At 43.1% G+C, this 24,239-nt stretch overlaps 2 protein-coding genes across 3 annotated transcripts; both read right to left on the bottom strand.

Moving 5' to 3' along the window:
- Positions 1-2,753: 2,753 nt before the first annotated feature.
- cbx2 (chromobox homolog 2 (Drosophila Pc class)) lies at positions 2,754-7,260 on the bottom strand. 2 transcript variants are annotated; one of them, XM_072369226.1, is made up of 5 exons: positions 7,162-7,260; positions 7,009-7,052; positions 5,077-5,142; positions 4,789-4,858; positions 2,755-4,708 (listed from the first exon to the last, which is right to left on the bottom strand). In XM_072369226.1, exons 1-5 carry the CDS (start codon positions 7,231-7,233, stop codon positions 3,374-3,376), a joined length of 1,587 nt encoding a protein of 528 aa, XP_072225327.1. In that variant the 5' UTR covers positions 7,234-7,260; the 3' UTR covers positions 2,755-3,373. The 2 variants fall into 2 exon arrangements, with proteins under 2 accessions (XP_072225328.1, XP_072225327.1); XM_072369227.1 differs by lacking the exon at positions 7,009-7,052 and having other exon boundaries at positions 2,754-4,708; positions 7,162-7,237.
- Positions 7,261-8,710: 1,450 nt separating this feature from the next.
- On the bottom strand, positions 8,711-21,734 carry LOC140273095 (ectonucleotide pyrophosphatase/phosphodiesterase family member 7-like). Its single transcript, XM_072368618.1, has 9 exons — positions 21,482-21,734; positions 21,073-21,141; positions 14,001-14,147; positions 13,112-13,441; positions 12,542-12,687; positions 11,641-12,270; positions 10,108-10,342; positions 8,957-9,077; positions 8,711-8,792 (listed from the first exon to the last, which is right to left on the bottom strand). Exons 1-9 carry the CDS (start codon positions 21,732-21,734, stop codon positions 8,735-8,737), a joined length of 1,989 nt encoding a protein of 662 aa, XP_072224719.1. The 3' UTR covers positions 8,711-8,734.
- Between the last annotated feature and the right edge of the window lie 2,505 nt (positions 21,735-24,239).

Here is a 24,239-nt window from a genome sequence, read left to right as displayed (position 1 = left end):
AAGGTTCATACAAATATCTGATGAACTCTGGGCACATATGTCCACTCCTGTGGATCTGAGTTAGTTACTGAAACTCAAATTAACAAGAAAATGGTGAATTTTCTGCGAATACAAAGCCGAGAGCCATCTCAGAGCATTAGAAATTCCAAAAGGCTGCAAGAAAATCTGAAAAATGTCTGGAAATCTGTTTCAGTCGAGGGATTTCAAAATGCTAAAATTGCTCATGTGCTTCATTGACGTTGTGCTCAGAAAAAACCGACATCCAGAAGACGTTAGGCTGATGGAGCAAACCTGTGTGGCGTTTTAAGGAGGACATTACTGTTGAAAGGCACAAAAAAGCACAACGCCGCTGACAGAAACTTTCAGGCGTAGTTTCCACAGCAGAAGCAAACAAGAGCTCCTCAGAAAAGCAGTGCATTAGATTGTTTATGGGCAGCAAAGTGACCTCTATAAGGAGAAAACGTGGTGGTTCAGGCTGTTTCTGGGACTGAAGGCACATAATGTATCATTACTAAGGCGGTTTAGAGTGAAATGTGTGATCTGGTGTCGGGAAAACAAGATTTAAATACTGGGCCTGGTCTTAATCCTGGAAAAAATAAAGAAAAAGTGCAAAAAGGACTCCTGTAAACTGGAAGAAAAACACTCAGATGCCCAGTAAGTTTGTTTTATTTCACTATACAAACGCCTCTTTGTGTCATTAAATAACTTACTCTATTAAGGATTTACTTAAAATGTAGAAAAAGATACTGTTTACACTGAACGCTATAGGAATTTCCACAGGACATTAAACGAGGCATCACATTTAAGCCAACAGCTGACATTTGTACCATTTATTAGTAAATATCGACGACACTGTCCTAAAGGCTTTTAATTTGAAAAATAAATAGATTGCAAAGAGAACATCATCGCATTGAGATGGTGAGTTGATCTACAACAGGAAACAAAGTTATGCCAAGATCTTTTTCATGAAAAAGCAGATTCCAGAAAAGCAAAAACCGTAACGTGGTGACACTACCCCAGAGTCTATCACATGGGACCTGGATTAAGCCCAGACTAACCTCCTAGCTACGTCTATAGCCTGGAACTACACCATTCTTATGGTTTCCGGCGCTGTTGTGTATTCCAGATTTGACCCCCTTTACAAAACAGACCAAAATAAGAGGTACAATCTCCATGCTATGCTCTAAGGGGCATTCCTTCATTCAGCAACCTGAAATCCTAGCTATCTTTGGGGTAATGCCTTTGTGTTTAGTCTTTGAGAAAGAAAGGCACAATCTGCAGAGCAGGATTAAACGGAAAAGAGTTCAGTTGAAGTGCTTTGTTGCCGAACTCCTCTCAGGGGAGCTGAAAATAGCGCACATTGTTGTGGTTTCTTTGCCGTTACATCAGATAAGGACTCTTCTCCCCCCCCCGGCAGGGCCAGGCCTGCAGCTCAGGAACCCACGCATGCAGGTGGGACGTCCGAGTAACCAGAAACAGCTCCAGCAGACATCAGTGCACGGATATGGGAACTGTTTTGTGGTCAGTGACAAACGATTCCAGCTCAGTTGCCGTTGAGCTTTGTCCACACCCAGCCTTTCCTTTTGTTGTCGAAAGCTGCGGCCTCAAAAGGCTTATGGGATGGTGGGGCGGGCGGGGAGGGGCATTGTCAGGTGAACTGTCCACGATCCTCCATGTTTTCAGGTTTTTATCTGCGTTAACTCCCAGTCTGAGGCGACCCAAGTCTTATCCTGGGGTGTCGGATGGGGGCGGACAGAGATACCATATCTGACTGCCCACATGCTTCAGCCCGTTTGGAAAACTGCAGCGATAAACCGGCCGCACAGTGGAATGAAACTTCCCTTTGAGGCGATAACGGCGCACAGTTCAACACGCTGTGAAAGCTGTTGCTCCAGTTAAAAGCACGAAAGTCAAACAGTTAGAGCTACGTAACAGGAACACAGTGATGGAATACCCTGAAGGGAAAGGTTTAACCTTCCCCAAAGACTTGGATTTGAATGTGAAATGACATATGCTGAAAAAACAGAGGTAGCTACTTCATGAAGTACTAAAAAAAATAGTTCTATTACTCGATAATAGTAAGAAAAACTGGCTTATGATAGCCATGGATGAATTCACAACAAAGACTATTTTTAGGTAATCTCTGCTATTCATGAAAGACGCTCGACCTTCGCTCTATGAAAACCACAGACTGTATAAAAGCTGCTCAGAAAGCCTGTGCACGAGTGCCATGAACCTGCATTCTGTCGAATGACCAGCAGGGGGCGACTCAGCAAAGTCTGAGAGCCATATTACTTCTCACTGGATTTGTGACCACTCTAGATAATGAAATAAATAAAATCTCAATGATTTTATGGCCTTATTGGTAGGTTTTACAGCTTATTTAGAGTTTAGAGTAAAAAATGTCAAATGTTAGAGAAGCCAAATGTCCAAAAATGGTAAACCTACAACCCAAAAGGTGACGTCTGAGTGGCTACAGCCAGCTGCTCTGTTACAGCCAGCTGTGCTGTTACAGCCAGCTGTGCTGTTACACCCAGCTGTGCTGTTACAGCCAGCTGTGCTGTTACGGCCAGCTGTGCTGTTACGGCCAGCTGTGCTGTTACGGCCAGCTGTGCTGTTACGGCCAGCTGTGCTGTTACGGCCAGCTGTGCTGTTACGGCCAGCTGTGCTGTTACATCCAGCTGTTCTGTTACAGCCAGCTGTTCTGTTACGGCCAGCTGTGCTGTTACGGCCAGCTGTGCTGTTACGGCCAGCTGTGCTGTTACGGCCAGCTGTGCTGTTACGGCCAGCTGTGCTGTTACGGCCAGCTGTGCTGTTACGGCCAGCTGTGCTGTTACATCCAGCTGTGCTGTTACATCCAGCTGTTCTGTTACGTCCAGCTGTTCTGTTACGTCCAGCTGTGCTGTTACGTCCAGCTGTGCTGTTACGTCCAGCTGTGCTGTTACAGCCAGCTGTGCTGTTACATCCAGCTGTTCTGCGGTGCTAACGAAGCAGAAGACCAAACCGATATGAATAAATTTGGCAGGGCCGTGAACGAGCATCTTGAACAAGTTACTTCTCTCCTCCGTCACCCCGGTAACAAAGTTGGACCCACTGGAGTCAAAGATGTGGATCATCGAGCGAGGCCCAAATGCAGTTTTTAAACCTAAACAAATAAATAGTTACAATTAATAACCGACTGTTTATCTTTTTTTTTTTACATCTAAAATGTGTTTTTTTTTTTTTTTTAAATGAAAGAAAACGAAGAACAAATCAACCCTGTAATTCATTCCCTGATGCGTTTCTCCAGCTGTGATCTTTCTCCAGTCCTTTCAGAACCCAAATCCACTCCTTTGGCTCCAGAGAGCCTCTGTTTGCAGGAACTAGAGTCCGGTCAGTAGTTGCGAAGGTTGAAGAAGCCCACGCTGGTCGGCGACTCTTTGACCGTGACAGTGACGAGATTAGCGGTGACATCCGTTACGAACACATGCTCGATCAGACTGCGCGTGGGCTTCCAGTCCTGGTTCTGGACCGCGATGGAGTGACTCTGACCCGTGTAGGAAGAGTCGTGGTCCGAGTCTGAGCTGCTCTCCTCTTCCCCCGTGCTCATGTCGGTCATTTTGGCCTTCTTGCTGCCTTTGGAGGCCGATCTCTCCGGCTGGTTCTGGATCTCCGTGCAGGATTTATCCAACCTGCCTTGAACTCTGGAGGTCTGGATCTCAGCTGCCTCCCTGACTTTCTCTCCTGAAAGCTGTGTTTTCCTGGCCTGCAGCCTCCCGGGGGTCGCTGGGGTTTTCGGGGATTCACATTCCTGATTTTGTGTGACAGCTGTCTTCCTGGCCGGGTTTGTTGCATTTCTCAGGCCCGACAGCGGCGTCGTCCCATTCCCAGGAGCATCGCTGCTTTGAGACGTTTTGTTTTGAAGGTTGAGGGGCTGCGGGCCCTGACTGGTCGGGGTGCTCTTAGATGGTAAGGAAGCCACTGCTTTAGTACTGGGTGTCCGCTGCCCTGTTGAGGCGGGGGTCTGGGCTTTCTTTTGTCCGTTAGGTGGGCTCAGCGTGTGCTGTGGGGTCCCTTGAATGGGATGTTTGGAAGTATTCAAATTCAGCGCTGCAACCCCTTTAGATTTACTCGCAGTTGTTTTCAAATCGAGACTCGTCCCGGTGCTCATGGACATGGAGAGTTTACCCTCCGCTGCATTTCTGCTCTGGCTGGATTTGTTCTGGGGAAGAGAGGAGGTTTGGCCCGATGACCTGCCAGCTCCAATGGGGCTCATGGGACTTTTGGCCACCCCCGCCTGGGTCAGATGGCTCCTGCTCTGACCAGCCGCTGCCTCCTTGGCCGAGCCACGATGGAAACCCATGAAGGTAAAGCTTGCCGGGTGAACAGGCTTCTTGATGGCACCTGGAAGGTCGGCGTCTTTGGTCGTCTTCAGGATTTTGCGAGCGCCCTTGTTCTGCTGAAACTCTTTGACTTCGGGAGAGAGAGGTTTCCTGCTCCGCTTCTTCGGGGGCTCCTGTTTCGCCATGACAATCTGGGCCTTCTTCTGGGGGACGGGATGCAGGTCTCTTGTTCTGACGCTCGGACTCGCCTGTTTCACGTGGCTTTCGTCGTCGTCGTCATCATCAGAAGACGACGACGACGAGGAGCACGAGGATGACGAATCGGAGGACGATGAGGATGAGGCAGACGAAGAGCTGCTGGACTTCGAAGCTTCGGGCACATTTTCCTAAAGTTTAAAGAACAAATATTAAACGTTCGGTACGAAGTGCGAACAGAACAAAATGCTCTGCATTGACTTGTACTCACTATGATTTTCCGTGGTCGTCCTCGGGGCCGTTTGCCTCTTTTTAGCATCAGAAGCTCCTTTTCTTGCTCTCTGGTGAAAAAAAGCATGAATTAAATTGTAAAATGAGACACATGATGGTTGTAATTAAGGTTGTTTTGAACCATCTGATGGAGCTGAGTGCTGTTCATTCATGCTCCTGTATAAATTTCCAATAAATCCCTTATGAGGCTCAGATGGAATATTAATTCATCAGCAGGGCTGGTTTAAAACAAACCATTTTTCTGACCCACAGCTAATAAGACACTTACTTTTTGTTGAAGGCAGCCAACAGTCTCGGGTCAAGGATGTTTTCTTGAGGCTCCCAGCTGTTGTGTCTGAAATGAATGGACACGAAGAGCATTAAGCCATCACAGCACACATCAAAAATAAAGAACAAGCAGCATTAAAGGCGTTTCTCCAGCCTCAGCAGTGACCCCACATTTCATTCTGGTCCGGAGAACAAGCTGAATGTTACCTGAGAAAGTTCACTCCGGCTCGCCCAAACAAGACAACAACTAAATTCCGCCCTTTGAACAAAAGATTTGCTTCAAGCAGACACCTTTAAACCGGTCTACGCCAACAAAGCACAGACATTTAAATTTATGAACACCCCGCGGCACCATCTGCTTTATCAGTCAGACGAAGCACATTTTTCAGCAGCCTGACACCGAGGAACCAAACTGACCTCCCTGAAGTCCAGAGCCGTCACCCACAGACAACCTTGGGCTTATAATTAAAGAAAAATTCCACGAACGCACCCCCGAACCTGTCGAACAGCTGAAATCTTGCAGAAAAGCAAGAATTCATAAACATGTTCCTTGGCAGAGGCGATCTAACACAGCTGTAAACACGCTTCTTATCCAACTTTATGGAACAAGTTGATGTTATGAAACAAAAATGTAGCTTTTTTTCTTTAAAAAAAACCCACTTTTTTAAATCTCAACATCTCTTTTTAAATTAAATAGAAGGTTTAAATGATAATATTCAGGTTTTTTTTATTGTTTAACAAGCGTTTTTATACCAGTATGATTACAGACATTTAGAAAGCACCAGTGAGTAAATTATACCTTCAGATGTGGGCCGAGACTCTCGGTGCTTCATTTAACTTCCTAAATTTATAACTAAAGTTTCTCACTGTAAATAAGCATCCTTATAGTCGGATCCCACAAATGTGTACAATCTAGCGTTAAATAAACAGATTTGTTAGAAATCTGAGCAACACTTGTCATTCTTTAGTTATTTCAGGGGTTTTGTCCAGCAAATAAATGACTCCAGAAAGGGAATATTTACAATGTGAGGTCTCAATCTGTGCATCTTTTAGTTTGCAGGCTCCCCAAAGTGTCACATTTTCACTCCTCTTAACTCAATTTGAGTCTGAATCTGAAAGTTCAGTGTGCGATTGTGTTAGGAGCCACATGAAGAGTCCAGGAATTTCACAGCTGAGGCTCAACAGAAGAAACCAGCTGAAATCAGGCCACAGATCTGAGCTACATGCATATGTAATTACCTTTTCCTACATCACCAGAACTGAATGGTCTATTCTGATCAGCAGTCACCAGTGCAAAATAATCAACCCCCACCCTTTCCCTGCACACAAACACACAAAGGATGTGGTTCTAACAGAAAACCATGGAGCTGGCAGGCAACAGTGTGCATTGATGGTGGATTACAGCAACAATGTGAGCAGAGGGCAAGTGGGAAGAAATGAAGGTGGAGGGCAACCTTGGAGGCAGCAACGCAAATACAGAATAAAAACCTCGGGTTTAGGATCATATGCGACTATAACGCGACACACAACAGTTAAAACTAAAAAATAAGCTAAATTAATGCAGAATTGGGTGATTTATTGATCCCCCGAATCACGCACAAACTCGATAAAACAAGTAATCGATCGTAATAATTATCCGAATAAACAGAAGCGTTAATAAACGTCTCAGAAATATGATGGAGATTAAATATTTTCCCTGGGCTTTACGCTAACTTTAAAAAAACCGCTTGTTATGAACAAAAGGCACAAATGTAAAAGGTAGATTTTGTGAGCTACATGTGAACAAACCGCGAGCAGAAGCTGCATCTAAGTTCACGCTGCGGTGTCGGTTCCGACGGAAAAGCGTCGGTTCGGTTTCCCTAAAAGCAACCAGGCGACACGTTGTTGTTGTTGTTTTCATTGTTTCGGGCTGAGCAGCACCACTTGCACTTACTTGGATGACCATCCCCTCCACTTCACAAGAAACTCCAACTTTCCCTGAAATACAAGAAGAAGAAAAAAACACAAACGAGAGAGAACGTTTGCGGAAATCCACCGAAGAAGAAAAAGGCGAGAATTAACGGAAAAGTTGTTTCGGAGCTCTGACCTTTCTCAGTCGTTTGTTCAAAATGCATTCCGCATCAAAAACCTGCTCTCCCACGGCGCTCAGCTCCTCCATGTCTGCCTTCGCCCAGAAAACGGATTCTTTATCAAGACACGAGCTGCGCTCAGCCAATCAGAGCCACGATGGGACAGGACCGGATGTTCAAAGTAGAGCCTTCACAATAAAGGCACACTCGGCTTTATTCGCCTTTATAACTTCGGCTGAAAACTCTTTCATATCAGGGCTATCCGTTGATTATCTAATAATAATAATAATGTTATTATTAATAATAATAATATTAATGCACTTTTAATGTGTTCTAAATGCCCCTCAAAGGTGGATTTTTCCATAATAAGAGCGGACATTCAAGCAACAATCCAAAGCAAATGGTCTTGAAGAACACTGTCACAGAACATTATCTGAACTGTATCTCCAAAATAAAAATAAGAAACTGCTGAAAGCTTATTATAAACTCAATATTGATCACATTCTTAACATTCACACAATGTACAAACAACAGACTGTAACATCCCATTTCCAGGGTCTTATTAAGTTATGATTTTCAGACATTGTGGTCCAACATAGTTGGATTCAGTCTCTTACAACATTTGAATCTTCTTTCACCATAAAGAGCAATGTTACTGAGGAAGAATGCCTTCCCTCTCTCGTCAATATTTTCTGTTTTCTAACAGCAAATGAGCATTGAAATTAGCCAAGTTAGGGAGAAATATGCTATTCTGACTCATTAATAGGTTCATAAAACTATAGATGCACAATTTCTCCGTGAATTTTACTAAATTTAGTAATATTTCTGCTCCAGATGGTTAAGACAGTGCATTCAAACTCGCTATCTGTATCAGTTTAATCGATAAAGAAATAAATAAGTCAAATTTGCCACCGAAACATTAAAATATGGGTGACATGTCCTTACAGAAATTTGGTTATTTATTGTCAACGCTGAGCCAACCGATTTTTTTCTTAAGTACAGAAATGTTTAGCAAACATCATAATGGTTTAATTTTGAAAGTCTAAACCGGAAGTTTGGTGTTTTCTTTTGTAACTTGACACTGGTACTCAAAGAGAGGCGGGCAAATGAGAACGTAGGGCTGAAATATGACACCAGACAGCCACCGTAGTGTTTTTTTTTATTGTAAATTAATGTAGCCACATTAAATCTGATTTCAGAATGTATTTGAAATATTTCATAGATGAATTAGTCATGATTTTATTGCCTTTTTCACATAAACAATTGACATATTAAACGATTATTGAAGTACAACCTTTTACCACAATGTACATCTGATGAATTAGTGGGAAAATGAAAAAATATATATATACATCAGAAATCTTTTTCACTTGCTTCTTAATCGTTTTGACCAAAAACTAAAAAACATAGTAGAGTATAGTTGAGCTGATAAGTTGGTTTAACCAATTAATTCAGTTTTTTTGGTGATTTAGTTGTCTGTTAGGAATCACTTTCACTCAGTTCTGCTTCTCGGTTCCTCGTGTGATCCATGTGCCTTTCCTCAGGAGGAATAAAAGACTGTCCATGGGCAGCTTTTCCTCTTTTCCTTGATCAAAGTGAAGTCTGTTTTGTCTTGTCTTTTTCTGGATAACTTCTCAAACTTCCTGATCTGAAATGGAGACAAAGATATTTGTTTTATATACATATATGCATAGTTTTACAACAGAGGAGGGGAAAAAAAGTCAAGTTTATGTTAGAAAATTGCTTAAATGTTGATTTTTCACTATTATATGGCCTTTCAGCACATAGTATTAAATTATTACCTGTCATTACCTTTTATTTTCACGTCTTCTCTTGAGTAATTTATGAGATACTACCACTATGGCAACTAGAAAAAGAAATCCAGCTACTGCACCCAGTCCAATGTAGACACTTTGAAGGATACTCCTGGGTTCTAAGAGGAGAAAACACAAAACCGACACATTTCAATGATTTTCCCTGCGAAGGTAAAAAATCTAATGGACCCTTTGTGTTACCTCAAGTAGACTTTTTAAAAGCGACAGTGTTTTTCGTAGAGTACAGAGTCTGCAGGACACTACATACTCGAACAGTGACCTCAACCAGCCACATGATGCCGCCATAAGCGCACTTTCAAAGTTTATGGGCTCAGAGATGAGATTTTCCTTTATATTCTGAACTCACCCTGATTAACTCCAACATCTCTGATTAGTCCTGCTGAAGGGAACACTAAAACTCCACAAAGAGAAGATGGAATGATTATGAAAAGATGCAAAATTAGGCAAAAAGTCACCCGAAAGACATGCATAATCATTAAAGAGTCATAAAACAGCCAGAGTTCAATGCAAAATCAGTAGAAACACACCCAGAATGACTTGATTGAGACAATTAGAAATGTAAAGACGCAAGATAAACGTTGGAAAGATGCTTTGGACTTAATTACATTTACGATTCTTCTTTATGCTTCTACATTTTTGGTTGGGTATTAATTGGCATATATAATATATATATATTTTACTCTCTGATTTAGTCTTATGTATGGAAAAAAATCAAGAAATTATGAACCATTTCCTTCGGTTTCAGTGGTTTTTCATATAAAAACTACAGCACCGAGCTCCTAAACATTTGTGGCCCATTTTTAATGATTTATGTCCCTTCAATAGTAACCGGGGGACCTTAGGCAGAATTGGAAAGGGAGGAAGAGTTTGAGGTTAATTAGGCAAACCTGAACATCGCTGGTCTTTACTTTGGGGGAAAAAATACTTGTATGTATCACATCCATAAACCTGTTTAACACTTTAAACAAATAACCTTTTAATGATGCTAATGCAGTGTAGTTTTACCCTGCAGTGACCCTGATGTGGATCAGAAGTGATTGATGAATGTCTCCGTAATGAGGGGGCAGGTGTGGCAGCGACACACTTTCGTGGCTACGGGGGCGACTCATTAGTGTGATGCAAACTCACCTGACGGAAGAGGGCTGGTAACCAGCATGCGTTTGGTGGCATCGAGGTGGCCGTCATTGACCTCAGGCTCGATGCCCAGAATGTGACACATCAAGGGGTAGATGTTCACGGTTTCAAAGGGGTCCACCAAGAGGTTCTTGTGGAACGCCGGACCCACTGCCCTGAAGAAAGCCTTCATGTCCATGTCTTGGTTGTCAAAGCCGTGCTCTCCTTTATTGAACTGGACTGCGAAATACTGCAAGAACAGGATGGATGGTGTAACTCGCATGACCCAGTTTGCTCGGTTCAATTAGAGTGTAACTTTCACAGGGCAGGAACCTTTCTGAAAACAGAGCTGGAGCAGATCTCCACATGCTGGCCTGCTTCCAGCAGAGGGAGATGTTGGCCTAGTAAAAGAGTCTAAGCTGGAGACTGAGGGGGCTTTTCTCTGTTTGTGACTGCTGTCACCCAGTGAAAGTGTTTCAGTGGGAATTTGATTGCATCTAAAAATGTCCTTTTCATGAAATACTTGTTAGGCTTGAACTCCTTTGATTTAGTGTTATATATTCATGTTTATAACCAAGCACATCATGTAAATATCAGTCATTGGGAAGGCTCTGTTATCTCAGGAATGATGTAACAGTCATGATGTCCTTATTCTCCTCAAGGATCAAACTTAGCAGTAAATGTCATAAAGGGAGAGAACAAAGAGTCTGCTGATATCACGATCACTGCCGGCCCTAACCTATAGACTTTAGATAACCCTCTTTATCAGTAGGTTCACAGGACTGATTTTTTATTTTTTTAGCTCAGCCATTTTATGATTTTAGCCCTGTGCTCCGTAAGTCGTGGTTTGATGGTTCACAGTATCGACTGACACATTCAGCTGCAAAGTTGCTGCCCAGTGGAGTGTCTGCTGGAGTGTGGAGCCAAATGAAAATGCTAATTTTTGAATTTTGAGGCCTGAATAGCTTCGTTGAAACATTTGAGAGCGCGGCGTGTCATCCGCCAGGCCTGGATTATCCGTGCAAATGCACTTGATTAAAATTGTAATGTACTAAGATTAGAATTCAAACTCCCTGTTTCTGATTGAAAAGGGTCCCGTTTTTGCATCTCCAATCAGCAAATCTGAAGTAATTTAATTATTTCTGTGGTCAAGACATGAGGATATTTCTGGAATCAACTCGTTGGCACATACAGATTAGTCATCTGGCCTGTTATCTCTATCCGTAAGTGCTTGTCATTTCCTTTCCTCATGATCAATTAAGCAGATCATAATCGCACAAATTTACTGACTGCTGTTAATTTGTTACCAAAACTGTTGCTGCAGAAGATGCAAATGTTTGCTATTTTAACTGTGACATCTCGCATAGGCACAAATGGCAATTTATTTTACCCTTTAAAGGGTAAATCAATAAGACTTCCTGTTGGCAGAAAACTGCCGCGGCACCTGTCTCTGCTGACAAAACTTTCCAGCACGTCTGACCAAAGCTCGTGTTGCTGCTGCACCTGAAGAAACGATCAAAGACAAAATGGGAAAATCTGTTAACGCACCCCATTGATTACATATCCAGGGTCGGCCACTAGAATGAGGGGGAGGATGCGCTCATGTTTGGTGAAGTGAAGGTGCTCTGGCATCTCTTCTTTCTTGTACACGTGCAGGTGCGGATGCCCATTTTTCAGAGCGCTGTAAACCTTCTCCAGCCTTCCCGGCTTCGGCAGCAGCATCCCGGAGGGACCGTAGTCCACCATATGGAAGGACAGGTCGCTGAATGAAAAGCCTGGGATCTTGAACAGGACGATTTCTTGCACCCCAGCACCACGGAGCACCGTTCTCATGCCATGGTCTGCCGTGATGATGATGTTCAGCTCGTCTGTCAGCCCGTGCTGTTCAGCAGAGTGTCGAATGTAGCCGACAGTTCTGTCCACTTGCTGGACCATCTCTTTACGCTGAGGTGAGTCTGGGCCATATCTGTGGCCTGTGCCATCTGGCTCACCAAAGTACAGGGACACAAAGTCCAGATCCTGATCTCTGAACCAGCCCATCACCTTGTCTGTGTTGTTTCGCCAAGCTGTCTCGTTCTTGTAGTTGTAAAGCATGGGCTCCACTTCGCGCACCACAGCAACCTGTCCCTGGTAAGTGGAAGCTGTGCCAGGGAAGTGAAGAGAGCCAGCTTTCAGGCCCTGGAAGGGGGGGAGAAGGAGGGCACATTAACATGAACATGACATATGTAGCAGGCTTGTTGACAAGTATGCACATTCTTCACGAGTTCACACTGTGAGGCAGCGTCGAAGGAAGGCAAAGCAGTCGCTCCCAAGCATTTTCCTCCACCTTGCAGTTGCAGTTTGCATTTATACAGGCAGAGTATTTAGCAGAATCACCGAGGTCACTGTTCAGGTCGCGTGTTTTGCAGTAAAACAGTTCTCACGCTGATAAGATGTGTGCCGCACAGACCTGTTTCTGTGCTGTGATCCAGATGGGCAGACTGCCGTTGTCCCACCACTCATTCACAAACTGAGTCTGGTAGTAGGGCAACTTGGCAGAGGTGGTTGTGTTGAACCACATGTTGTGGATTACGCCGTGGTTCTCAATGTAGCGTCCTACAGAAGAGAATCACAGTCAGCCTGCTTGCACTCACTATTCACAGCGTGACACATTCACATTAAAAATTCTATCAACTTAACAGGCTGAGTGGCATGACGCTTTTGGACAAGGTCTTACGACCAACTTTGGAGATTAGAGGAATTTAATTTCAAGGAAGTTAAATTTCTTTTAGCGGACACTGATGATTTGAGAGTCAAAATAAGAAAGGGAACCGAATTCTAACCTCAGTCATCCAAGCATAATCATCTTACTCAGCTATAAAAGCTGTTGGACCCAGGGACATTCAATTACAACTAATTCCCATTTCCTGTGGCCTCTCTCAATCCTTGCAAAGTAAACTCTGAGCGGTTTCCTGCTCTGTCATGATATGCAGATCTCCTGCCAAGTGGGAGCACTGTAGTAGAAAATGGAGCACTTTACCTGTCAAGAGGGTGAAGTGTGCAGGACTAGTGATGGTGACGTATGGAGGTGTGACATACAGGGCTTTGACTCCATCCTTGGACATTTGGTCGAGGTTCGGCGTGTCCACATCCTGGTCGTAATCCCACCGAAAGCCATCGAAGGAGATCAGCAGTACCCTCTGTCTCTCTTTGTTCACTGGAAATCCGAGAATGGAGGAGGCCCAGAGGAGGCAGAGACTTGCTCTCCAAAGCATGGCGAAGGCTGTGGATATGAAACACGACTGGAAGCTGCGACGCTTGTTGTTGTTTATTAACAATCCTGTAAAGCAGCGTCTCGACACTATCAAGGCTAAAAGGAGACAGAGAAAGAGATATTTATACGAGTTCGTCCCATGGTCATCATGGTCTCAGACAGTACTTAAGAAAATAAGGCAAACTGCTGGAGTGCTGATATTAGCTGGGGCCAGAAAGCAAGATAGGCAAGATATAGAGTTCCAAACTGAGGGTTAGAGTAAATTAAACAGTCACCCTGACCCTCTCTGCTCAACAACACGTAACACAGATTAAAACACTGGAATAAACTGTACCTTTGTCTTATTTTACCCGACAGAGAACATCTCAGGGAGTCCAAACTAACCCAGACCTTCAGCTAAATGTTGCACGCGCTACAAAGCCCAACTCCTTTTATCCCACCTGAGTTCACACAAACAAAAACTTCTGTACAAAGTTTCTCCAACTTATCTTATCTTATTGATTAGATGGACTTTATCTTAGCTCCTTATTCATGGGGCCTGATGAGGTTTATGGGTCGGTTTTATGGCTGAGAGTTCTGCTCACAGTGAATTTCCCCCCTCGTTTTATTCTTGAGTACCGGCAGTAAAGCAGATTAATTTTTCCGGGCATCTTGCCTGTTTCTCCCCTAACTCGGCTGTTGATGCTGCCTTTCTGTTTGTCTGCCGGCCCGTCTGTGTTTTGGAGTTTCCTCTGAATCACTGACAATGGGGGAATGACACTTTGATGGGTTTCACCTTGAGTTGGGATGGTGCATGATTGATCTGACACCGGGAAAATGAAGAGGAGAATGAGAGTGTGTATATCTCATCCTCAGCCAGCAGTGGTCTCTCGGGATGGAAAGACCCTAATAGACATATTCTTTTTAATAACTCTAATGTGTAGATTTGCCCCTGGATATTGTTTGGATCCTTATAAAACTTACAGTAATGGCCATGAGGAGGGGTAAACTATTAACAATGAGCTGCAGCCCTCCTTACTGCTTCAGCTCAGATCATCGTCAGTATTTTCATCCTGACATTATATATCACTGCGATGCAGTGTAACCTTATCAATGTCCATCAAATTGCTAGACAAGCTAACTCTTCAAATTTGTTCTTTATTGTGTGTGTCCTTGGCAGAGGTTCAAGGGAATAGACTAATCTTTATGGAGATAAGGGATAACATTCATCAGCTTTCATTTACCTCATTCATATTCATCAGCTTTCTCATATTAACTCTAGCCGCTCGTCATCCACTGTCAGCAAGATTTGGAGGAGTGTTTTTGACTGCTGAGACCAGTCAGAGTCTCAGATCTCTGCTATGAGAACTTTATCAAACACACACACAAACTTTATCTGACCCTCTCAGTCCTGCACAGAAATTCCAGCGGGGTTCTTACATATTCTCCAAGAAGAAAAATGAGGTTTTTGCCTTCAGCACTCCCTCCTGCTGCACACCTTCCCCACACACAGCCTGCCAGTAAGCTTTACCACTTTCAGGCAGAGAATGTGTAGTGTAGTAACAACACATAAACCAAGTCCCTGCACTGCTGACACTGTTGCATCTTTTCACCAAAACAAAGACTCGGATATCTTATCACACAAATGAGCGTCGCAGCTGGTGCTGAATGCACTTTCTTTACCATTACAAACTATTGGAAGTCAACCTGGGTCTTTAGTTTTTAACCCTACCAGTGAGGTTATGTGATTGGTTGGTACGGTTTGTTCATCAAAAAGTCATGGACGCTTTCAAAGTTTTACCACTTGTGCTGCATAGCCTAACTTGATGTCGATCTGTGTCTGGAGAAGCAGGATTTATTTATTTACTTTTTTATTCAGCCTTGGCGGGGCTATGCAGTCTCAGACAGATTCTTTCCAAGTTATTTTAAGTTTAGAACTCCAGAAAAGAAGTGACAAACTCTCATCAGACCACTCCGGGTCTCATACTTTACCGCTTTAAACCTGTGCGTAATAAAAAGCCTCAGAATATTCATTCTGAGCTTACTGTACAGTGTCTGTTCTGAAATTCAACAAAAGCTTCAATCTCTAATAGATAAATAAGTACACAGAAAGTTTCACTCTTCCCTGACCATCGTCACTATATTTAGAGAATATAAATTTAAGATTTGATGCCATCAACACCCTCAAAACTATTTGGGACAGAGGCAAAGAAAGGCCGAAAAGTTTCTAGAATATACAAGTGACATTGTTCTGGAAGATTTAGCAGATTTTTGGGGGGTCAAAAAGGCAGCTTGGTCTTCCCAAGTGAGGATGGGTCACGGCTCACTGCTTCGGTCAGAGAATCATCAATAAGTTCCAAAAAATATCTCTCAGTGTAAGACTGTAAAGAAGTTTGGTCTTTCAGCATCTACAGAGCAGAATATTGTGAACAGATTCAGGGAGTCTGGAGGAATCTCAGTGTGGAAAGGCCAAGGACAGAAACCGCTGTTGGATGACCTTGGAGCCCTCAGGCAGCACTGTAGGAGAAACCGTCAGGCCACCATGATCAATACAGCCACATGGGCTCAGGAGGAGCTGGGAAAAGCATTTCCACTCAACACAGTCCACGGCTGCATCCAGAAATGTGAGCTGAAGCTGCATCACACCAGGAGGAAGCCATATATCAGCTCTGTGCAGAACCACGGCCCAGTTCTCTGGACTCCAGCTCATCTCAGAGGGACAGAAAGACAGTGGACACGTGTTCTGTGGGCAGATGAGTCCACGTTTCAGCTGCTTCTGGGAAAAACTGCTGAGAAAGAGCATCCAGGCTGTTCTCAGAGGAAGGTTTAAAGCCAGCGTCTGTGATGGTCTGGGGCTGCATCAGAGTCCAGGGCATGGAGGGCTTCATCTGGGTGAAGGTACCACTGATGCACAGCTGGATGTTGGAGTTCTGGAGAGACAGATGCTGCCATCAAGGGTCTGACTTCTGTGGTTATTTCAGCAGGACGATGCCAGACCTCATTCTGCAGGACTTAAAGCAGCTTCACACACACAGAGTGTGTGAGCTTGACTGGCCTGGCTGCAGCCCACATCTGTCTCCTATTGAAAATGTTGGAGCATCATGAAGAGGAGACGCAGACAGCCACCACGGACTGTTGAGCAGCAACTGTTCTGTTAAATAACGCTTCAAACGAGTTACAGATTTAAGTATTTAAAGCATTTCGGAACATGTTCCTCTATTCTCAAAATGAGTTCAATTAGACCAAACGATTTGGTTTTTAATCCTTCTGAGGATTATACAAACCAGATGTGAAGCTGCTCGGCTGCAGCTGCAGAAAAGTTCCTTTGACATTAGTTGTGTTTGTGTCTCAGTGCCTGGATGCAAGAATTTATTCCCATCTTTATGCGGTAGATCTAACCCTCACCAGAGATGTATGAAATTCAAAGAATATGTTTCTAACAGTTTTCTCCTCTCTCTGGAGTCAAGACAGCTTAAATAAATCACCACATTTGTTGTGTCAGGTTTAAAAAAAACATTACCTAACTCATCTCGCAAACAGGCAAAAACTTCCAGAATGCACACCAAACATTTACTCTTAAATCAGAATTTCTGATGAAAGACGAGTGAGAGCCAAATACAAAATACACAAACACAACCCACCCTTTTGTAGGTTGAAAATAAATCCTCAGCTGCATCTGTATTCTGCTCACTTTGGAGTTTGAATCTCAGGCTGCTCTCCTCCCCGCTGTGACTGGAAGTAGACCATCAAGTTCATGCCAGCGTGCTGAGATCGATGTGTTCTGAATTGTGTGCAAACAAACTTTTAATGCATGAATGACTGATTATCAGGTTATATGAAAGTAAGTCCAAGCGTAAAACTCCTAACCGCAGGAAAACTCCCCTGGAAGCGCGCTGTGTTCACACATGTAGTTCCCACTTAATAACTGCCACAGATACATTAAACAGCAACATTTTAACAGCTTATTCAGGATGGTTAATTGCTGTCAGGCTATAGAAACCCACTGTGTGGCTTTACCACCAGGTTTGACTGCAACATGCGGTGGTTGAAAGTGAAATCCAAACAACGTGAAACCGTAAAACAGGCTGGAAACATATCAACACCATGCAGAGCTTCTACGTGCAGCTGTAAGCATGCAGCCCCCTCTGCTGCACGGCTGTTTCTACTGATTTATGCTGCAGATTAATGCTTGTTTCTTAATAAGTTAGTGACTGGTCATGCTATTTATGGGTCTGCTTTAGCATAAGAGAAAAGCCTCCTCCTATCGGTTTGTAAATGCCCGACTCGGGCTGCAGCTGAAGCTCATGCTTCCAAAATGATTCATTTTATTATGACATCAAACAAATTCACTGACTTTTCCTGCCTGATAAATCTACAGCTTGCAGTTAATATTGAGAGAGAAAAATGGATGATTTAAAAACTGCAACAAATTTCAGTGCATAATTAGTTATTTTAAGACTTTAAAATTAATGTCCTTTTATGTATAATGCATTCGTCTTAAAAGTGTCTGAGTTTATGGGAAGTGCTGATGTTATCTGTTCCACTATATTTAAATTTTAATTTGGACATTTTTAACTTCTCTGTGAACTTTTCTTTTGAATTTCTGTGTGTGGTTTTTGTTAGTGCACGTAAACCTGCAGCCTTATGCTGTTTGATGGGGATAGCAGAGGCGTTTCCTCAGTGTTAATGAAGAAAAACACGAGGGACGGTGCTGAAAACAGTTCTGAACTTTAAAATCACATCATGAATGTACTCTTTTCAAAGGATCTTTCCTAAGAAGGAATGAAATGTCTCTGAACATAAGATAGAAGCAGCTAAAGCTCGACGTAGAAGAGAACCTGAAGTGGACAACTACATAGCCACGATGAGCTTAACATCTGGTTTGTCTGGAATCAATCATGAAACCATGAGAAGTATGTGTCAGAGGCATCATCTGTGCACTGATCAGAGGGTGTGAAAATATTCCAAATTCTGGGCATATTGTGGAAAACATGTTAGATGTTGATGTTTTCTGAATGGAAGTCCCAAAACTAAGCTAAAATGACTTGAATGTGAGACTTAAATACATGAGATGACCAGAAAAAAAAAGAGTAAACAGAAATGTTGTTGTCGGATTTTTGCAATTTTTGGCAAACAATCCGTGCGTGTCAGCCTAAAATATTTCAGTTATTTGGTCATAATTTGTGTCTTTTGACACCAAGATAGTATTTTTACAGGTTTATAAGTCTTAAACCGCCCCAAGCTTTCTGTCATTTCTTTAAGGAGTCTTCAGGAATAGTTCTCCAGGCTTCTTGAAGGACATCCCAAAGCTCTTCTTTGGATGTGGGCTGCCTTTTGTTCCGTTCTCTGTCAGATGATCCCACACTGCTTCAATAATGTTGAGGTCCGGGCTCTGGGGAGGATTCATCCCTCCATAAGACCTGTTGCCACTGATTTTCAGTCCACTTCTTGTGTCATTTGGCACAGCTCAGCCTTTTCTCCCTGTTTCCCTTCCTTAAGAACGGCTTCTTGACAGCCACCCTTCCATGGAGACCATTTCTGATGAGGCTTGGGCCAACAGTAGATGGATCAGCTGAAGGTCCAGATGCATCTCTCAGGTCCTGTCAGGTCTTTGCTGGATTTTTTCCTCTTTCTTAAGGACATCACTTTCAGATCCTGTTCATCTGCTGTAGATAGTTTTTTAGGCCTGACACTTCTTCTTTTGTCCTCCACTTGTCCAGTTTCCCCAAATGTTTTAAGGACACACTGCACACCATGCTGAGATATGCCAAGTTTTCAGCTAATAGCTCTTTGGGAATCACCTTGTTGCTGCAGAAATCCTATTTTCTGTCTGTCAAACTGTGTTTTCTTTGCTGTTTTTCATAGATGACGTGTCTCTGTGACAGGCTGCTAGTAACAAAGTGCCTAAAGATACCATTTAAAATTGGTTAAGTTGTCTGTGTCCATCCCTTAAGTTGATGGGCCTTTTTGTCCTCGGATGATTTATATGTCAGTGTTAAGTGTGTCTCAACAAACAAACCATTTTCACCTGAAAATGGCTCCATACAATGACTGTATGCATTATAGCTGAAAAAGCATCAATGGAAAAACTTTAAGTGACCCTCAGAAATCCTGGGGAAGTATTTCATAAGATCATAACTAAGTCTAGCTGCTTGGAGACTAAATATAAAGAACTGAGGGGTGGCTCAGGGTTTTTGTACTATACTGTAGGTGGCTCTCCTGTTCCACACCTCACTTTTTGATGTCTGCTGGTGCAGTTTTGGTAAAGGCCTTTACGTGGAACACTCCTATCAGGGAGACAGAGCAGATTTAAGTGGAGTATGGATGTGAAGAGTAGTGGTCATGTTGCAACAAGGAGAAGAGTCTTTCACACCTGTCAGACAGCCACACTGATGCTTGAAGACGGCTGAGAAGGTTTCTGTGTGTGCGTTATGCAGCTGGTTAATGTTACTGGCTCAGCACAGTACATATCCTCATATGGTAAACATATGATGACAGCAGAGGTCCCGGGGTCAGAGGTTCACATCGAGGTGAACATGTAGTCAAAGCTGCTGTTTTTGAATAAATGTAGTCCTTGTCATTCAAATCCAGTGTCACTGTTGGTTGCTGCGTGGAGCGTTAATTTCCATGTCAGCGCTTCGTCAAATTCAGACTGACCTTGAGCATCTGTCTGTATAGTTGAACAAAGCCTATATATGAATACTGCTCCTGTAATGTGCGTTGACATTGATTTGATAACAGTGAGATTAACATATAGAGAGGGTGGCAGTCGTTGCCACCTGAAACGCAGCAGACATAACATACATTATTAAAACTGTACAGCAGAAAAGAGACAACAAATATTTTCTTTACATAGGAGCGCCTCCTCTAACAGACCTGGGCTAAGTGTTAATAATGAAGATTGTTCAGTGCTGCTGTGATCATTGTTTTTCCTCAATGCTGGCTTTTCATGGTGTTTGGCTTTTTATCCTCTCTGTTGTGAAGCTGTCGGCCCACCTGGCTCGAGCTAACTATCAGCCAATCAGTATTCAATCACCGGAACCTGTGCATTGACGGCACGTCTGTCTTTATTAAAGATATGTCTGTGTGTGGATGCTGAGAGCTCAGAAAACGGGTACAACCGTGAGAGTATAACATGCATCTACCAAGAACACACTTTGTTCATTGTAATAACGGATCATTACCAGCCGTAAGAACACCACAGCTGCTTCAAACTGTGATTAATATGAGGACATATTGTTGAAAGGATACACTTTCTTTGCTTGAGGACATATATGTGTGTGAGTGAGGAGACTGCCTAATAAAACTCCAACATAACACAACCCTGTCACTTTATCCGGGCCTGTTTACGTCAGAACATGCGTCATTCAGTGAGCTGTTCAGATTTGCAACCCGTTCAGATGGTGCAGCTGATATAAGAGCTGAGTGGACAGACAATATTCCAGTCTGTTGGTATTCCCCAACTTTTTGCCAGTCATTGAATGACTCAACAAAAAGAGGGATCAAGTGTATCAACTGTGTGGTGACACTGCAGATGAGAGAAATGTAGATATTTGAGAAATAATTTGAGATTCCTTGGTTGTTTGCCGAGTTAGCATGTTAGCATGCTAGAGTTAGCATGTTAGCATGCTAGTTGATGATTGATAACATGCTAGAGTTAGCATGTTAGCATGCTAGTTGACGCTGCACTGAGCAGAGCTATGAAGACTGGCTTGAAAAGAATGATGTGGTATTTTGGCAAGACTAACATCTTGTTAGATTTGTTGACAAATGAAACACGGCCACCACTTGCTGGTCCAAAGCATTGCTGGTGCCCCCTGGAGGTTGCAGTGAGCATTATTAGCAATTCAAGAGGTTCAAGCTTCGGCTTTCCTTCAGTCTTTTGATTTTGATGTGTCTTATGAAAATTTGTGTGGGGAATTTGGACTTCTGCTTGTCACCGGTGTCCAAAATCAGCCTCCCTCTGACGAGCAGGGTATCAACATAATGACACCGATGAATTAATGCAAATGAATCAGCCCTGCAGAAATGCTGTCACAGTTATTCATATCCAGGAGGGAATGTCTTTCAGATATGTGGTGGACAATATTTATGAGCCAATATGGGTTATGCATTTTATGGTCTTTTTTTTTTAATCTTAAGCTCTAGCATGTGTACCATATGTGTAAGCTGTGCATGCGAATGAGACAGATGAGTAAGAGCTGGCGCAGAGTGGAGGAGGCTCAGGCTTGTGGAGGCAGCTCGGCTGATTTGCGGCTTCATTCCAGCGCGTGGGCCCTTTCAGGCTCTGTTGCTTGTAACAGGTTGACGTGATAAACTCTGCAGCCGAGCCAGTCAGAAGTGGCACTTCGAAGGCACCCTCCTCCTCCTCGCTCCTCCTCTCTCTTTTCCCCTTGGCCTGGTGTCTCATTGTGGGGCTCCGGTGTGCTGGCATTACACTTTCACACGGCAGTAATTGATTTCTTTAATTTGCTTCAAGAGAAACTGTTGTCAGCCAACCAAGCAGCCATTTTTCAGGCCACTTTAATTAAATGCCAGGTCTTTAGGTGTGATATGAAATTCGTTTGGCTGCTCTGATCTTCTACTCCTTAGACAATTCATTAACATTTTCCTTTCTGCCTTTATGTTTTACACAAAGCTTCAAAGAAAGTGCTCATCAGTGACATTTCCATTCTTGCGCTTTACATTCAATCATTTATTTAAGTGCATTTAAACTAGAGATTAAATGCACTGGCTGTTTCATATGAGATAATACAGAGTTTCTATAGTCTCAGTCAGCTGAGAAATACATGAGAATAACAAAGCTGGCCACCAGCTGGATTTAGTCTTATTCTAGACTCTGTTTCACCATTGATTTTTCACTGTTTCAGGTAACTAAAATGTACCTGAAGACATGCTGATATAATTAACTGCTTTGTTTTCGAGCAGCTACATTCATCCACATCTTTGGTAGTCAGATTTCATCCTGATGACCTTTGCTACTTTCACACATCCCAGAAGTGACACTGGGCCTGTAATCAGTCAGGAGTCATGGGCTTAGTACCATCAAAACCCTCCTACTTCTCACATTTAATATGCGAAGAGGCAATGCAGAGCAGGTGTATCTGAAGTCTACAGCAGCAGAGCCATTTATTTCAGCTGTAGCAGGAGGGCAGCAGGCACACCTCCCTAATAATATCCTGATGCCTCACCACTCGTTCTGACTCAGATCGTCTAAAAGGCCCCTTTTTACTCATCCTCTTCGAGTGGCCTTCCTCTCATAGAGATGAACAGAAGCAGCCTCTTCTTACCTCCCACCATACGTCAACACTATGCCTCCCTTTGTATCTTACCTTGATACCAACGTTCCTCTGTGGTTGTATTTAAAAAGCAGTCGTTTCTGAAGGAGAGGTCACTTTTTAGAGAAGCCCCACTGTGTTTATACTTGTCCGATCATATTTTTCCCTTTAATTCAAGTGAATCCTTTTTAAAGTGGAACATCCCTTGATCATCATGGGAAGTATGAGATCTGGCAGATAAAATGGACAAGCTTGGACCCCTGATGAGGAGACAACAGGAATATCAGGGAACCGTTATTTTCTTTCATTAAGACACGGCTGCAGGAACAACTCTCACACCTCTCTGCTCAGCTTTAAGAGTAAATTGGATCACAGAGAGTGCAGACAGAGGGATAAAAGTAAAGGTGGAGGATTGCAGTGCTTGTTAACAGCTGGTGTGGTCCTGCACACGTCGCTGAGAATGAGCGTCTCTGCACTCCAGATGTTGAACTGTTGGCTGTGAATGACAAAACAACACCTCGACCCATTTATGGAGACCTCTGAAGGTTTCTACCACTCCTTCCTCTCTGCTCCCCTTCAACTTTCTACATGTTTGTCGGCTGATTTATATTTAATTTTGTTATCTATCAATAAGCAAAGCATATCTTTGATAATAATCAGCACTGCGGCAGTCTGATTTTCCTTCAGGGATTGAACTGCATCATTTATCATGCAGAAGCTAACTGGATTAGCTGTTGAGTTTACACATCATCTTATTTTCATTTTTGCTGTAGATCAGGAGGTACTCTACTGCCACTTGATGCCTTCTTGGCTTTTGCTGCTGTCTGTAGCTGCTAGCTATTCTTCATTTTTTTACTTATTTGTATCTTATTAGTTTATTTAGAATGAGGAAAATAAAGAGTATCCCCTTTACTTAGCACTTGATTAAAGCACCTATGGCACTGAGGGCTGTTTTAAGAATCCTTGGGAATGATCCTTCACCTTTACTTTGGAAGTTTCCTCCATTCCTCTTGACATAACCTTTAAGTTCATCCATGTTGGATAGGAAGCATCAGCTCTTTTAAAGTCTCCATGGAGAGACCCTCTTGTGTTCTCGTCCAAATTTGAGCTGGATCACGGTCGGACCTTCTCCTTCTGGGTTATTTATTTCTTTAGTTTTGGGCAGCATGCATTCAGTCTTAAAACATAAACCTCCTGACATGAGGATTTATCAAAGTGTAGACATGTTTTTCACTGAGGATTACTCTCTTTTCCCGGCTCAATCCTTCTCTACGTCCCCCACAGAATGATTCTGCCACCACTGTGTTTGACTGCAGGGAAGGTTCAGATGAAGTGTCGCTCAGCACCTGGTTTCCTCCACATACTTTTAGGAATTATGGCCAAATGGATACTCACATAGCAACGAATGGCTCCTGTTTGGCTGCACTCCCATGAAGGCCTGGAAGGAACTCAGAATCTCGTTGGGTTACCATTGGCTTGTCGGTTTCCTGTCTTACCAAATCCATTCATCTATGATTACTTGGCAGCCGCTTTGAGACTCTTTGAATGCTGCAGAAATGTCTCAGTATCCATCCATTCATCTTTGCTGTGACACAATGCTCTCCTACAGTTTTCACTCTTCTCTTCACGTCTTTGTA

The sequence above is a fragment of the Leuresthes tenuis genome, unplaced genomic scaffold (assembly GCF_036924035.1).
Source record: "Leuresthes tenuis unplaced genomic scaffold, fLeuTen1.0.hap1 SCAF_17, whole genome shotgun sequence".
Lineage (NCBI taxonomy): Eukaryota > Metazoa > Chordata > Actinopteri > Atheriniformes > Atherinopsidae > Leuresthes > Leuresthes tenuis.
Note: the sequence above shows the minus strand (reverse complement) of the source record. Positions and strands in the feature narration are given on the sequence as shown.